At 37.2% G+C, this 15633-nt stretch overlaps 1 protein-coding gene across 1 annotated transcript in view; it reads left to right on the plus strand.

Annotated features, from left to right (window-relative positions):
- Positions 1-15633, plus strand: part of wdr11 (WD repeat domain 11) — a 123239-nt gene that overhangs the window by 64658 nt on the left and 42948 nt on the right. Inside the window, exons 12-14 of the mRNA XM_051126725.1 lie at positions 4856-4962; positions 13320-13395; positions 14378-14486. Of these exons, the coding sequence (XP_050982682.1) occupies positions 4856-4962; positions 13320-13395; positions 14378-14486 (292 nt within the window). The remainder of the gene's footprint in view (positions 1-4855; positions 4963-13319; positions 13396-14377; positions 14487-15633) is intronic.

Below are 15633 nucleotides of genomic sequence, written 5' to 3' on the forward strand. Positions count from 1 at the left end.
CTCTGCAGGAAAGTTGATCTCCAGGACCAGGGTTGAGCACCCCTGCTCTAGTGGTTTCACTGTGTTTCAGAAACATCTCCGTCTACACTACACAACCGAAAATGCATGTCACATGAACATAGATGGGTATAGGTAGATGGCATCTTATTTAGATGGCAGATGTGTCTGTGTGCTTGGAGCAGTCAAATGATGCATCTACCTATACATATCTATGGGTACAACAATGAGCATGATGTTATTGTTTACACGGTCACAAGGATACGCAGAGAGAATGTGGGCGGCTACGCCATCGTTTTCAAAAGTCTTCATTTGGTCAATTTACACTAAAATGCAACCCCAGAATTTTCAAACTAAAATGGGTTCTGCAGCGTTTTCAAAAGTCTCAGTTTCAGAGGGAGTAGGAAGTTGTGTAAACGACAGGCGTAACTGTAAAAAAAGTTATGCGTTTTAAAATGAAAACGCACTAGTGTAAACGCAACCACGAGTTCTGTGATCCTGCGAACTCGGAACGCGCTGCTTACGTCGCCAGTCACATGATTGTCTGCGATAAATAAAATTTATATTATTTACAAATTTATTCTTATGATTGTGTAAAATGTATTAAAAGTACTTCTTATTATGTAAAATGTATTCTTATTATTCCAAGCACATTTTATAATATATAATACTATTTATTATTTGATTATTTAAATCTCCTGTTTAAAAATAGGAAAACAGACACTGCTATAGTTGTATATATTTATACACGATATAATTATGTATATATCTGTATATAATACACATTGTATTTCAAAGGCTTATTGCGATAGTCAGTGATACCGGTATTACCAGTTTCGTCACTTGCCCACCGCGGCACCAGTCTTTTTTTTTGTTGTTGTTGTAATAAAAATCATTTAGTTCAGTTAGAGACAATTGAAAAGTTAGAGTTAGAGAGTACAATTAAAAACTGAATCTAGCTGCTCAGTCCAGTGTGAGGAACAACAGTCGCATTACAGTTATGTGTTATTTTGCATTAAGCCTATACCTATAAGTCTGTGTTTTTATTTGTTTTGTTAATAAATTAATTATTCTATGTTTAATATAAGCGAGTTTGTCGTACTGTTTTGTTGTTGTCCATTCAATCAGTTGATGCCGAATTGCTGCTAATTCGAAAGTTAAAGTAAAACGGGCACAGGCATTTACAAGCTATTTAAAAGCAAAGAAAAGCGTGGAAAAGAGGGCAAACTCTAACGAACCTCCCCCCAACTACCCCCCAGGAAATTTTCCTCACCGTCACACCCCTACTGCTGCCCATTTTAAATGTTTAGGTGCTTTTCTTCTCTTTCTGCTCCCACTCGCTGTGGTGAAGCAGTTTTGAAGTATTGTAGTAATACTTGAAGTAATAGTATTTGAAGTAATACTTTCCAGCATTTCAGAAATAAACATGCATGCAAATTACAGCAAAGGTCCACAGTTAGTCTACTGTACAGTGTTCGGCAGTAGACAAAAAGGTATTAAGCATTGAATTTTGAATCGATTTCTTCTTGTAAACTCGAGATGTGGATTCGAACAGCAATTAAATTACCACATGACCTTGGTGTTCGTCAAAAAACAGTAGGTAATTCGGCCAGGTTTTTTTTAACGTGGGTGGTGAGAGAAAAACACCGACATCCTGGATTCGGACAAATAGGGCTTTTGACATGATCTGAACTCTACTGACAGTATTGCAGTGAATGAGTTTGCTCTTCTTTCCTTCTCTCAGATGGATACATTTCTTCGCATTGGCAGCTAAAAGACACTGAAATCTTTTTTTGTGGAAATACCACAACTTTTTTTTTGTTTGTTTGTTTTTTTGTTTGTTTGTTTGTGTGTGTGTGCGTGTTTTTGGGGTTTTGGTATTTGAACACTGATTCAAATAACTAAATGGAGATACAAAAGTAATTAAAGTGCTTATATCCCTTTTTTTTTCTTTATTTTTTTGGAGTGAATCAAATATCATGTGAAGTGTAAGAACTTACCTTGCTGAAAACCAAGGGAAAGGTTATGAGATCTAAAGAAATAAAGAGTGACAATAGAAATTGAGTAACTATAATTTCATTTGTGGCAATATTTTTTCCCATTTCCATTGTTTTATATTAATTGAAGCAACTTACCTGTTGTGTGCTGATAAAATATAAATATAAGTTGCTAGTTAAAACTATTTGCTGGGTCTGTTCACTGTTGTTGTGGGATCTTTTTTATTAGCGAATCTTAGATGCTGGTCCACATATTTGCATTATAACACCTAGATAAGTTATTGGTCAAAGAGTATGTGCTAATGCATTAGGGCACATAAGAACAATAGTCCAATTCTTATGTATTGATATATTGGTATTAATTTTATTTGTGCAGGTCTTAAAAATGGTTTTAATATCTTACATTTGACTTTAATGCTGAAGATCTTGTTCTCTGACAGATTCAGTCGTAACCTTATTTGTATATTTAACATTTGTAGATGGTCTGAAGCGAAAGATTTAAAAAAAAAACTCAAAAATATTTTAGAGCTACTTGTATTTATGTTTTTATAATTAGTTTGACAAAATTATGAGAATTATGAGTAGGTCTGCAGTGCCCCCTAAAGAATTACAATGCCTTACCGCAGTGGTTCTCAACTCCAGTCCTCGGGGTCCACTGCTCTGCACCTTTTGTATGTCTCCCTCATTTAACGCACCTGATTCAGATCATCAGCTCATTAGCAGAAAGATCCATGAACTGAACTGAGTGTGTGAGATTCAGAAACATACAAAATGTGCAGCCCAGTGGGCCCCAAGGACTGGAGTTGAGAACCACTGCCTTACTGGATGATTGTCATATCAAAAGCTGTACAGCTTGTGGATGTGATCACATTAAAGATAATAATCTTGGATGGGAAAGACTTTTTTCCACATCAATCTACACAACTTTGTTAATTATTAAAAGTAAAAAAAAAAAAAAAAAAAAAAAAAAAAAAACTGAATTAATTACAATGCATAAATATTCTGGAACACTTGAAATTTAACTCAGGAGCATTCATATCACTTGTAGATGTTACTACACTTTGAGTGGAGTTAACCTGTAACCTGTGGCAAATTCAATTGAATGAGTATGATTTAGAAAGATCTAACAGCTGAAAATGAATATCAGATCAAAGACCAAGCCCTGAGGTCAAACTGTTTGTAGATGTCAGAGACAGGATTGTGTCAAGACACAGATCTGGGGAAGAGTTCATGGGAAAAAAAATAATAAAAAATCTGCTGCATTTAAGATTTACAGAAGCATGTAGGCTTCATTTTCCTTAATGGAATAAGTTTAGAACAGCCAGGACTCTTTCTAGAGCTGGTCTCCTGGCCCAACAGAGCAATTGATAGAGAGGGGCCTTGGAAGTTGAATGAGCTCTGTGATCATATAGTTCCATTGACATAGGATAAACTTACACTGCTTATCACTGCTTATCACCTGCAGAGTACCATCCCAACTGTGTGGTGGGATGCAGCAGGGATTTGGGGACTCATCAGAATAGTAGGAAAGCTCAGCACAGCAAAATATAGAGAGAGCCTTAATAAAAACATAGTCCAGATTTACCTTTAAATTACCTTTTTGACATTATAAAAACAGTTTTGACACTATATTAATTAATTTGCTAAGGTTGTTACACAGTGAAACAATTGGGTGAAATGTGCTTTATCATAAATAAATCTAACTGCACAGGGAACAAAATATCCCTAATATCTCCACATTAAGTGATTCCAAAAACACAGTAAAGCATAATCTGTATTCATACACACATAGACTCACTTTTCATATTCATTGCCACATACACAGAAAGTCTAGAACTTTCCCCCAATCCTGTGCCCTCATCCCATAAAGTCTTTTCATTTCCATATTATCTGCATATTTCTAGGTGAAGTGGCCTAAATAATCATGTGGCCATTTAGTGTCTCATTAGTGCTGTCTGCTTGGATCCCCCAGCCAGGACACACCATTAGTTAGACAGTCAGTCTTTCTGACCTCCTTTATTTATTTATTTAGGTCTGTCTTTTTTGATTTATAATAAAGGTCTGTCATGTTTTGAGTTTCCAAGAGCATAAGTAAGATTGATAAGGATACTGTTGTGCTTTGGGTGAATTGTGAAAGAAGCGCAAGTGCAAGTGGAAAAAGGGAAAATTCTGAATACACAGTCATAGTTCATGCAGCACCTGTAGAATCAGTCCCTTTAGGAGGATAGGCTATTTCGGAGAGGCTAGCAATAGAAAGCTAATTTTGAAAGCATAAGATCCCACCCTCCTTGCAAATTACTCTCCAAAGCCACACTTCCTCCAAAACACATGAACACACACAAGCAGACCAGAGGTTGGTGACACTGTCAGATTACTTCATGTTTCATTCACCAATGAGAAAACATTACAGTACAAAGTGCATATTACAATGATAATGCCTTCCATTCTCGCTTGGTCTGCAATAGCATAATGGAACGCGCTGATGATGTATAATTTCTGTGCAAACAGGGTGTGTGGTGGTATGCAAATACAAATGTTGACAGGCAGGTTGGACAGCCTATCATAGCCTTCGAACCTATGCCTTCAACAGATAATATAAATACATATAAATACATTTAGCCCACCTAGCTCAGTGATTGCTTTTGGGATTTCAACCAGCATAATAAAAAAAAAGCTTTACTAAATGACCTACCCTGCCTTTAAAAACCAGCTTCACAGTAATAAACAGGAAAAGAGAATCGATGCAGACTTCATCAAATATGAGACATATTCAAATTCTGCTGTAAAGCATCCCTACTAGATTAAATTTAAAGATGAAATATTCTTCTAACTTTATTCTTTGATGTCTTTATCTCTTGCAGAGGAATTGAATGGGTTAGTTTGACTAGTTTTCTGTCCTTCGCCACCTCTGTTCCCAACAACCTTGGACTTGTGAGGAATGAACTGCAACATGTGGACTTACGCACAGGTAAAGCACACACACAGACACATATATTACACACTAATGGTTTATTGTATTTGAACAAATCGAGAAAAAAAAAACATGACTTTGCTTAGTTTCAGTGGTATTTTGTCATTCAAGCATCTCTTAGCATTGTGACTTTTTTTTTTTCTTAAAGTGCCCCTATTATGCCATTTTAATGGTTGCTAATATTTTTTTAATAGACTCTCAAAACAGGTTTACATGTATGCAAGGTCAAAAAACACTTCAGTTTTCTTCAAAAATAGATTTAATTTTACCCCGTTTCTAAATGATTCATAAACGACTCGTGCAATGCAGTTCGAAGAATCAGTCTCTCTAAACCCCTCCGTGAGCCCTCACTGCTGTGATTGGTCAGATGGCGCAGTCCTTTATGATTGGTCTACCGCGTACAGTGTTGCCATAACTGAATGACAGCCCTGGATACTTGTCAATACATAGAAAAGATGGCATCGATTTTACCATACCAGTTTGAGCCAGAGTCTGAAACGGCTGATCGACAAGTTAGCACGGTCTACCGTAGAAAGTGCTTATGTAGCACATAAGTCACAGCTGAACTACAGAAGCATGAATTAGCCAGTTAGCATGACATGTGCAGGGTTGTTACACAACATAACATACACAACTACTCATTTTGAACGATCGCTAGAAAATACAATCTTTGTAGATTCATCATCTTTTGGAAGTGAATATAAAACAAATTTACTCACAGCGTAGGATACAGTGTCTTCTGTATAATGTATGTGTAAATTTCCATGTGACCTAAACCACATGGAAATTTGACTGTTTGTGGGCGGGCAAGTTGTTCGCGACGTAGAACGTGGGCGGACATTATGCGAATATGTTACTTCGTGACGTGTGGCCGTAACAGAAAAAGATTCGAATTGCTGACGACTGGTTCAGGCAAATGTGAGCCGACTCTTTTTTTTGATAGACAATAACTTTATCTATCGTGCACTTCACAACTTTGCAGATAGTTTATGTTCACATACAGCTACATGAAACACTACATGAAAGATCATATTTGAAAAGGCATAATAGGGGCACTTTAAATGGACAGTAATATGTTTAATCATGCCAGATAGCTTGACAAATATGCTATTAATAATATTATTATATTATTATACAAATTTCTTTGTGCACTAATTATATAAAACTACAAGGGACTCCTGAATTTTGTTTTATCTTGCCTGTGTTTGTTTTGTATCGGTCTAGCATGTGTTGTAGTTTTGTTTCTTAGTTTGTATTTGTTTCTATGGCTTCTCTTTGATTCGAAATGATTTCAGTGATTTGGTTGAATGTGTGTTTAAGCCCTGTTTCTTGTTTGTTCAGTTCAGCTCTAAATTGGCTGTTCTGTTTACGTTCCTGTGACTTTCAACCAAACATGACAATTGTTCAATTATGAACTGGTTCTATGCATTTATTTGTTATTCAAACCGATGGGAACTGATATTTCTAATCAAATTTTTTTTTTTTTCTGGTATCTCTCAAGTCAGCAGCACTGATGTTTTTAAGCCATCAAGCAAGCAAATATACAATTATTGTTTGATACGTTACCATGCCAACATTATTTAAGATATCAAGAATCGTATTGCAATTTGACATCAGCTGTGTCTTGCAATTATTCTGAGCAAGTTTGAAGCGATTCAGGTAAACATAAGATTTAAATGCCAAAGCATGTTTTAAGTGAGCCTGTTTCTTAAAAAAAAAAAAAAAAAAAAAAAAAATTCTAGAAGAAATGTCGTTTTCGTCAGGCTGAGTGGTGCATTTGCCCACAATGGGCCTCATTCATGAAACACGAACAAAATAATTTTTTGTGTAAGTCATTCATAAAGCCATTTTGGTGTAAACATTGGAATTCGTGAAAATGTTTGTATTTTCAAAACGTTCAACTGTTCCCTGTTATTTTTGGCTGAATTTTGATGCGCTGCCATAATAATTTTTGCTCGCTTTCTGTATTTTAATCTATTCATAATTTTGATGAAAGTTTTTGTCTACTTTTAATTTAGGCTTTTTAGACCTCTAAGCATCTGTATAACAGAATTTGTTCAAAATGGATTGTTCACACAATGTACACAATAGTTCTTACTCTTTTTCTCTCTCTCTCTCTTCTTCTTCTTTTTTTTCTTTTTTTTTGTTTGCATTGCGTGGCTTGCGCGTCTCTTAATTTTTCTTAAATCCATTAACTCAGAATGCCTGATGGTTTATTGCTTGTATTGTAAATGTAAATGAGTTTTGTCTACCTCATGTAGGAGATTTTATGTGGGTACGGCCCGGGTTGTGTTTTTTATGTCAAACAGGTCAGGTCAGGTCAGGTCAGGTCGTGTCGAGTCAGGTACGGGAATTAGTGTTGCTGTTGGATAACAGGTCTGGTGTTTTGTTAATTAGCTGCAGGTGCGGGTTTAACAAAGTAGACCGGTACAGGACTCTGTCTGGTAGCCTTATTCCTAAGCTTAAAATGTGTTGTACCAGAAAACCTTTGAGGTTGTTGAAGAAAAAACACGATATTGTAAAATGTTTGATCAGAGCAACTGAGAAAAACCTGAAATGTACTGCCAAAGACTGGCAAGATGTCTTGAAAGGAGGTAACAGCATTTCAGTGCAGAGTATTGGAAGAACATTAGACAAGTGTGGCCTTCATTTTGGAGCAGCTTGCCGAATACCACTCTTGACCAAGAAGAAGATAAAAGGCCAACCTGAATATGCCAACATTTCTTTTAGATATACCCATGGAATTCTGGAAGAATGTTTTATGAAGTGATATGACCAAACTGAAACTTTTTGGACCCATGGATCAGCAGTGTGTCTGGTGCAAAAAATTAGCAGAGAAACCATCTCCATAGTTAAACATGGAGGTAGACCTGTCCTGCTATGGGGGTGCTTCGCTGTTGCAGGACATGGAAATCTTGACCATATGAAGAACATCATGGATTCTTTGAAGTATCAGGCCATTTAGTGATGCCTTCAGTGCAAAGACTGAAGCTTGATGATCACTGGACTTTCCTGCAGGACAACCATTTCAAAATATACATCCAAATGTATTTGATCTTGGTTCAGGGACCGGTTGTAAAATAATCTTGAGTGGACTGTTCAGTCTTCAGATCTAAATCTGTTTGAAAATGTTTGGTAAAAGATTATAAGTGATCTGGAAGCTATTTCAGGTGAGGAATGGGACATGATTGCAGTAGAGAGTGACAGAAGCTGTATATATGTATATATGTGTGTGTGTGTGTGTGTCTTTCTGTCTTTAGTTTTGTCTTCAGCAAGTGAAATGCATGCTTAATCAAGTTGAAATCAGAAGATTGGTGTGCCCATTGCAGAATATTCCACTTTTTTTTTTTTTTTACCTTAAAGGGGTCATCGGATGCTAAGTTCACTTTTTCATGTTGTTTGAACATTAATGTGTGTTGGCAGTGTATGTACAAATCTACCCTATAATGATAAAAATCCATGCAGTGTTTTTTAATTAATCTGTAAAAATACTATCTCCTTTTTCAAATCGAGCCATTCTCAGATGCCTGTCGGTGTGGCGTTACACCGACAGAGGCCGCTCCCACAATAGTTGATTGACATGAGCTCTTACCTCAGACCAGGTGTCACAGTCCGCCCTCTTTGTTTCGATGCTGGAGCAGGGATGTAAGTTAGACAAGAATATCTCCGATTGAGCGATTGAGGTGTTGTGTTGCTGGATGTAATAATGAACATAGTGGTCATCATTTACTCCCGACATCTGAGCCGCTGAAGATGCAGTGGATTACGTTTGTTTGTAAAGGGAATGCACCTTTCGATCTACATATATCCATCTATGTTCTTGCGAATCATTCATGATCCAGCTTCACTTACAGCAAAAGTGAGTGTAAGGGTTTTTTTATGAATCTTTGCGAATCGCCTTTCCTTATAACGTGGTAGTCAGGAGGTTTAGCGGCTAAACGCGGCTACATGCGGCTACGTGCGGCTAATGTAAACAAGACCGTCTTTTCACAGAGAGAAGAGAGGGGCGGGGTGAGCAGAGCTTATTTGCATTTAAAGGAACAACCCCTTAGAATGAGATTATTTTTGCTGAGCTCATTTTGACAAGGTAAAAAGGGTATTGTTTTACAAAACCACTGAGAATTTTTAACCAAAGTATATTAGAGACTTTTCATTAAGACCCTAAAGAATCATATCAACTTGTGGAATATGGGCATCCGATGACCCCTTTAACTCCTGGGTTGCTTTTGCTGTATGTTTTGGGTCATCGTCCATTTGTAATACAAAGCTCCACCCAATAAACTTTGCTCCATTTGACTGAATCTGGGCAGACAGTATATCCCTGTACACTTCAGAGTTTTTCCGGCTGCTTCTGTCCTCTGTCACATCATCACTAAACACCAGTAACCCAGTGACACTGGAAGCCATGCATGCTCATGCTGTTACACTGCTCCACACTGCTGTTTCATGGATGATGTTGTATGCTTTGGATCATGAGCTGTTTCGAGCCTTCTCCATACTTTTTTTTTGTAGGTTGTAATCTTAATTTCAGCCATCTAAAGAATGCTTTTCCAGAAGTGGTCTGGCATTTTTTGATGTTTTTTGGTGAAGTCTAATCTGGCCTTGTTTGCACCTTGTGTATTTGCTTTTGTGAAGTCTTCTCTTGATTATACACTTTGACAGTGACACGGCTACATCCTGGAGAGTGTTCTTTGCTAGGCCTTTTTATGTTGCTGAGCTCACCAGTGTGGTGTTTTTTTTCTCAGAATGTACCAAACTGTTGATTTGGCCACTCCTAATGTTCCTGCTATCTCTATGATGGATTTCTTTTGTTTTTAAAGCCTAACAATTTTCTGTTTTACTTGCATGCAGAGCTTTTTTGACCGCATGATGTGGGTTCAGAGCAACAGCTACCATATACAAATGGCACACTCAAAATCAACCCCAGACCTTTTACCTGCTTAATTAATGTAGAAAAAAAAATTAACGAATAGCCAGAGGCTGTACATGAAATACAGTAATTGGACAGTGTCAGCTGTCCAGTTACTTATGTTCCCTTGAAAAAGGGGGAGGTACATATTAAAGAGCTGTAATTCCTTAACTTTTTCTCTAATTTTGATGAGACTACCCTTAAATTAAGTGTTCACTTTAAAGGGGTCATCGGATGCTAAGTTCACTTTTACATGTTGTTTGAACATTAATGTGTTGGCAGTGTATGTGTACAGATCTACCCTATAATGCTAAAAATCCATGCAGTGGTTTTTAATTAATCTGTAAAAATAATATTCCCTTTTCAAATCGAGCCATTCTCAGATGCCTGTTGTTGTGGCGTCACACCCACAGAGGCCGCTCCCATGATAGTTGATTGATATGAACGTCTTACCCAAGATCAGTTGTAACAGTCCAACCTCCATGTTTTGATGCCGGATCAGGATGTAAGTTAGACAAGAATTGAGCGATTGAGGTGTTGTGTTGCTGGATGTAATAATGAACATAGTGGTCGTCATTTACTCCCGACATCTGAGCCGCTGAAGATGAAGTAGATTACGTTTGTTTGTGAAGGGAATGCACCTCCCGATCTACATATATCCGTTTATGTTCGCGCGAATCATTCGTGATCCAGCTTCACTTACAGCAGAAGAGTATAAAGGTGAGTATAAGTTTTTTTTTTTTTTAATGAATCTTTGCGATTGCCTTTCCTAATAATGTGCTAGTTAGCAAGTTTAGCGGCTAAAAACAGGCTCGTCACTCCACAGAGAGAAGAGAGGGGCGGGGCGAGCAGAGCTCATTTGCATTTAAAGCAGCCTCGAGCAGAATGGGATGATTTTTGCAGAGCTGATTTTGGCAAGGTAAAAAGGGCGTTGTTTTACACAACCATTGAGAATTTTTAACCAAAGTATATTATAGACTTTTCGTTAAGACCCTAAAAAATCATATTAACTTGTGGAAAATGGGCATCCGATGACCCCTTTAATATTTAATGGTATTTTATTATTTTAACTTCATTTAATGTATTATACTTTCAATAAAACATTTGCAGTGGGTTTGTAAAATGTTTTTATGCGTGTTTTGGCCTGAGTTTTTGTTGATTTACACAGTTTTGACTGCAGGCATCACCAGCGTGTGGTGTTTTGAGTGTTTCGAAACAGTGAATCATTTTGCAAAGCAGTTGGTTCAATTGATGCGAAACTTCAAAAAGGTTTGTTTCCCCCATCACAACAACTATATCATACATATGCATCATATGTGGGAGATAAGTCAGTAAATTACACTGTTTCTGCGTTTTCTTTTTTTATGTCCGCGGGTTGAAGCGACCCCAATAACATTATATTTAGCCCCTGGAATGCGAACTGCACCAGGGGAACCGTGTATTTTACCCCCCGGAATGTGATTTTTACTGGGGGGACCCCCTTGAAACACGATTAGGCTAGTTTTGGGCTAGTTTGAGTAGCAGTTGGGCGGGTTTTGCTGTGAAAACCTGGCAACCCTGACTAGTTCTGTCTGAATAGGGCTTAAGACAAAATAACTCAAAGTCTGTGACAATATGGTTAATCTTAATTTGAAAAACTGTTGTTTTTCATGCTAATGAAATGAACAGTGTGAAGTTGACCATTCAGTTGATGGCTTGATTACCAATGCAAAAGCAGAAATAAAGTTTTGCAACAGAACAGCTGACTACTTGAGTCCTTACCATTTATCAGATCAGACTTTAAAATTAACATGGTTACTTACTTGTTACTTACATGGTTACTTAAGTGTGTTTGCAAAACTTGTGTCTACCTGTTATAAATAATTTATGTAATTACTTATCAAGTGCTTTGTTGAAAATAAACAGTGACTAATGTTAGGATCCTTCGGAAGGTAAACAGAGATGATAGGAATTGGACATCATTGGATTGGATCAGCATGCATCTAAATCTATTTTTATTCCAAGTAATCCTGTTGTAGTATCTTTCATTTCACCAACATGTGCCAGTGGATGGGCCAAAAAGGCTGCAGGCAGTTTTGTGCTGACTGTATTCATCTCTATTATGTAATGAAAACCCTGACATAGTAAACAGGTCATTTGGCAGCTTGGTTTTAATAAAAACTGTTTTTTGGGCTAATAGATTTGCACTAATAGAGGACTAAAGTTTTCAGGTTCTGAAATGTTACCCCTTGTGTCAAAAAATCAAGGAGGATTTGACTTCATGACTCCTTTAAACTTTGTCATTTCATTGATTCAAGACTTTAAGCAGTGTCGGATGTTTTGCTTAATCTTAAAGTCCTCGTTTTAAGCAATGACTACATATTCTTCAAGCAAAATGAAATAGTATAAACTGCCCACTCTTGTTTCTTTGTCACAGTTCTGCCCTGCATATGCTATATTGTTAACCCAGTTAATAAATTCTACAGAGACTTTTACAAACCTGTTCTTTTAAATAATAAACTCTTTCTGGATAATAAAAACCGATGGAGTTTTACTCAGCTTCTGTAAATGTTTTTGCTTGCTTTTCCATTAAGCCGTGTTGAGCCTGATTAGTATCTGGATGGGAGGCCCAGTACAAATGCAAATAAACACACACCAGTCACAGTGAATTGCAACATATGAGAACGTGAGAAGGTGTTACCATATTAGGTGGGTGTTGAGTGAGTCCAGTACGTTACTACATAGTTTAGTTAACAATGAGAGTATCACTTGGTCAGATTAGTGTGTTAAAATAGCTATAATGTGAAATAATAGTCCAGACTAATAGTTTTAGACTGATAAAGCACAGTACTGATGTAGATTTGATTGTGATTGAGTTGTTTGAGTTCACATGTTGTGATGCAGCAACCTTACAATAAATAATTTCTGTGAAAAGTATAGAATCATGTTACTGGCCCTTTAAGCCACCACAATTTTTGCTACTTATTTAAATAAAGTAGTTAACTGAAATGTCTGTTTCCACCACATGTAAAAGTGGATTTCTGTAAATGGGAAAAATACAAGTAATACAGGCCTACATTAGTTTTCTAGCACATATTTACTTTGTCTCTATAGTTTCCACATTAATGTCACAAATAAAATTTTATGATTTAATAAAAATGTTTGTTATTGTACACGAACCCCTTTCTTGAAATTGTTGCCCCCCCAATGTGCTGAAAATCTCTTTCTTTGGGTAAAAAAAAAGTAGTACAGTGGGCCAATACCACACTGACAAACCGTCACATCCTACTTATGCAGTGACCCAACAACAATGTTTTCTAAGTAACCACATTATTAATATTTACAGAAAAAAAATAATAATAACAGACAAATAAATAAGTAAATAAATAAACAAATCAGTCAATCAGTAAATAAATAAATAAAGCTGAATATTTTACAAATCAATATTTTGTGCTTTCTCTCCCAGGGCGCTGCTTTGCGTTTAGAGGTGAGCGTGGAAATGATGAACCAGCCATTGAAATGATTAAAGTGTCACATCTGAAGTGAGTAACACATTGTTTTCCAGTTGCAAACACCTCAGTGAGGAATTATTTCTTAAAAGGTGTCTAAAGTGCACTTTAACCACCCATGTCTCTCTTACTGCAGTACAGTACTTCAACTAGGGGAAATCCTGAGTGATTGTTTAACCATGCAATGGGGATTTTATTTATTTATTTAGCCATTATTTCAAAACTATCACCTTTTGCACTTTCCAAACTGCAATTTGAAACTGTTCAAACAATCATCAGTAAGTCGGCAGTCTGATGGACTAATATAGTGAAACAAACATGTGTATGTGTGTGGTTTGGTTTATATATACTGGTGGGGACTTAAACCTGAATGCACACCAACTCATGGGGACTCGTGTCACGGTGAGGACCTAAATTGAGGTCCCCATGGATACAAAAGCTTATAAATCATACAGAATGACTTTTTGACAAAGTAAAAATGCAGAAAATTTCCTGTGACAGGTAGGTTTAGGTGTAGGGCGATAGAAAATATGGTTTGTACAGTATAAAAACCATTACGCCTATGGATAGTCCCTACAAGCATAGCTGACCAGACGTGTGTGTGTAAATTACCTTTGTTTGTACAGTGTCCATCTACTAATTTTGAAGCTGTGAGTTTAGGTAATTTAACAACAGCAATGTTACTCCCTCGTTGCAATAAATAAAATAAAAGCGTTGCATTGACAATATTTTTCTGTGCTCTTGGATAGTTCTGTGATCTCTATGTGCAAGTGATGTGTGTGCATATGCTTCAATAAAGGCTGTTCACTTATATAAAACGTTAATTAAACTGTAAAAATTACTATGATTTTTAACAGTTAAAAGACTGTAAAAATGCTAAAGTAAAAACGTATTCATTGATTACTAGTAAGTTTCATTACTATATACTATGAAAAACAATAAATTTCTTGTAATTACTGTATGTAATTACTTACAATATTATTTCTTACTATATGTGTACATGGGTCCTCTTTAGGCAGTACCTGGTGGTGGTGTTCAGAGATAAACCTCTCGAACTCTGGGATGTCCGCACAGGAACCTTGCTGCGTGAGATGGCCAAGAACTTCCCTACTGTCACTGCCCTGGTACTGTATAAAACTCACAGTGTGCCATTTTCCTTATAGTGTTTGTTCTTAAAACATTTCATTGTTTTGAACTATGGGTAAAATATGAGCTACTTTGAAATTGCAGCATTTGAGATGCTTTTGAAGCACACTGAAATCGAGCACCTAGGAAAATTGGAAGTCTCTATGTACAAATAATGTATGTGCATGTGCTTCCGTGTAGGCTGTACATTGCTATAAAACAGTGGTTAAATTGACTGGGACTGGCTTGGCCAGGGTGAGTGGAGTCTGTGAGGATTCTACCTTGCCCCCTCCTGACTCTGGAAGAGTACAGGTCCTGGAGGGTAGGCAGGGGGCACCAACAATCTTCTCCGCAGTCTGGACTGTCCGGTGTAGTTTTCTTATGTCTGAATTTTAACCAAACCAGACAGGTATAAAAGTACATAAGGACTAGTAGAACTGGATAATGAGTTCTTGTGTCAGATTGAACTTCCTCAGCTGGTGAAGGAAGTACAAGTATAACCTCACCTGGGCAGCTGGTAAAGGAAGTAGAGCCTCTGCTGGAAATTGGAATTCAGCAAAAATACAGTAGGGGTCCAGCATCTTGGGTTCTTGGACCCTCATAATAACATCCTAGAACAGAGTCAGTTAAAGTCAAATGAGTCTATTGCAGCATTATTTTTATGTCTGCTCACACTGCATCAAAGGTTTCTTTTTGCATGTTGTTTTGCTGCAGTATTGAGCATTAGAATCAATCACAACAATCTGGAGATTTCAGTTCCTCAGAGGCACCAGAAGGTTAAATCCTTCAAGACCGCCTTTTATCCCCTCTTGGGGTCTCTTTGCAGTCTTGCTGGGCCTACAGAGAGTTCTTTTTGAGTCACTGGAGTCAGTTGAGCTAAGTTCTGACACCGAAGTTCCCATAACCCCTTTTAGGGACCAAGTGGTGAACTTGCAAGAACTGCCCCAGGAGGAGGCAAACCCAGCCTTGACATTGCTGCGTCCAGTATGCGCCTTGCCTATATATATGGATTGCACACAGAGTTTTAGGCTTCAGAGCAGCTCTTTGTCTGTTTTAGTGGAAAGAGAAAGGGGAAGGTGTCACATTCTCCTAAACTCTAGCAAACAAAGTCTCTCTAACAAACATTTGTCGAGAAGGAGGCTGAGT

Source organism: Labeo rohita, chromosome 13 (assembly GCF_022985175.1).
Source record: "Labeo rohita strain BAU-BD-2019 chromosome 13, IGBB_LRoh.1.0, whole genome shotgun sequence".
NCBI lineage: Eukaryota > Metazoa > Chordata > Actinopteri > Cypriniformes > Cyprinidae > Labeo > Labeo rohita.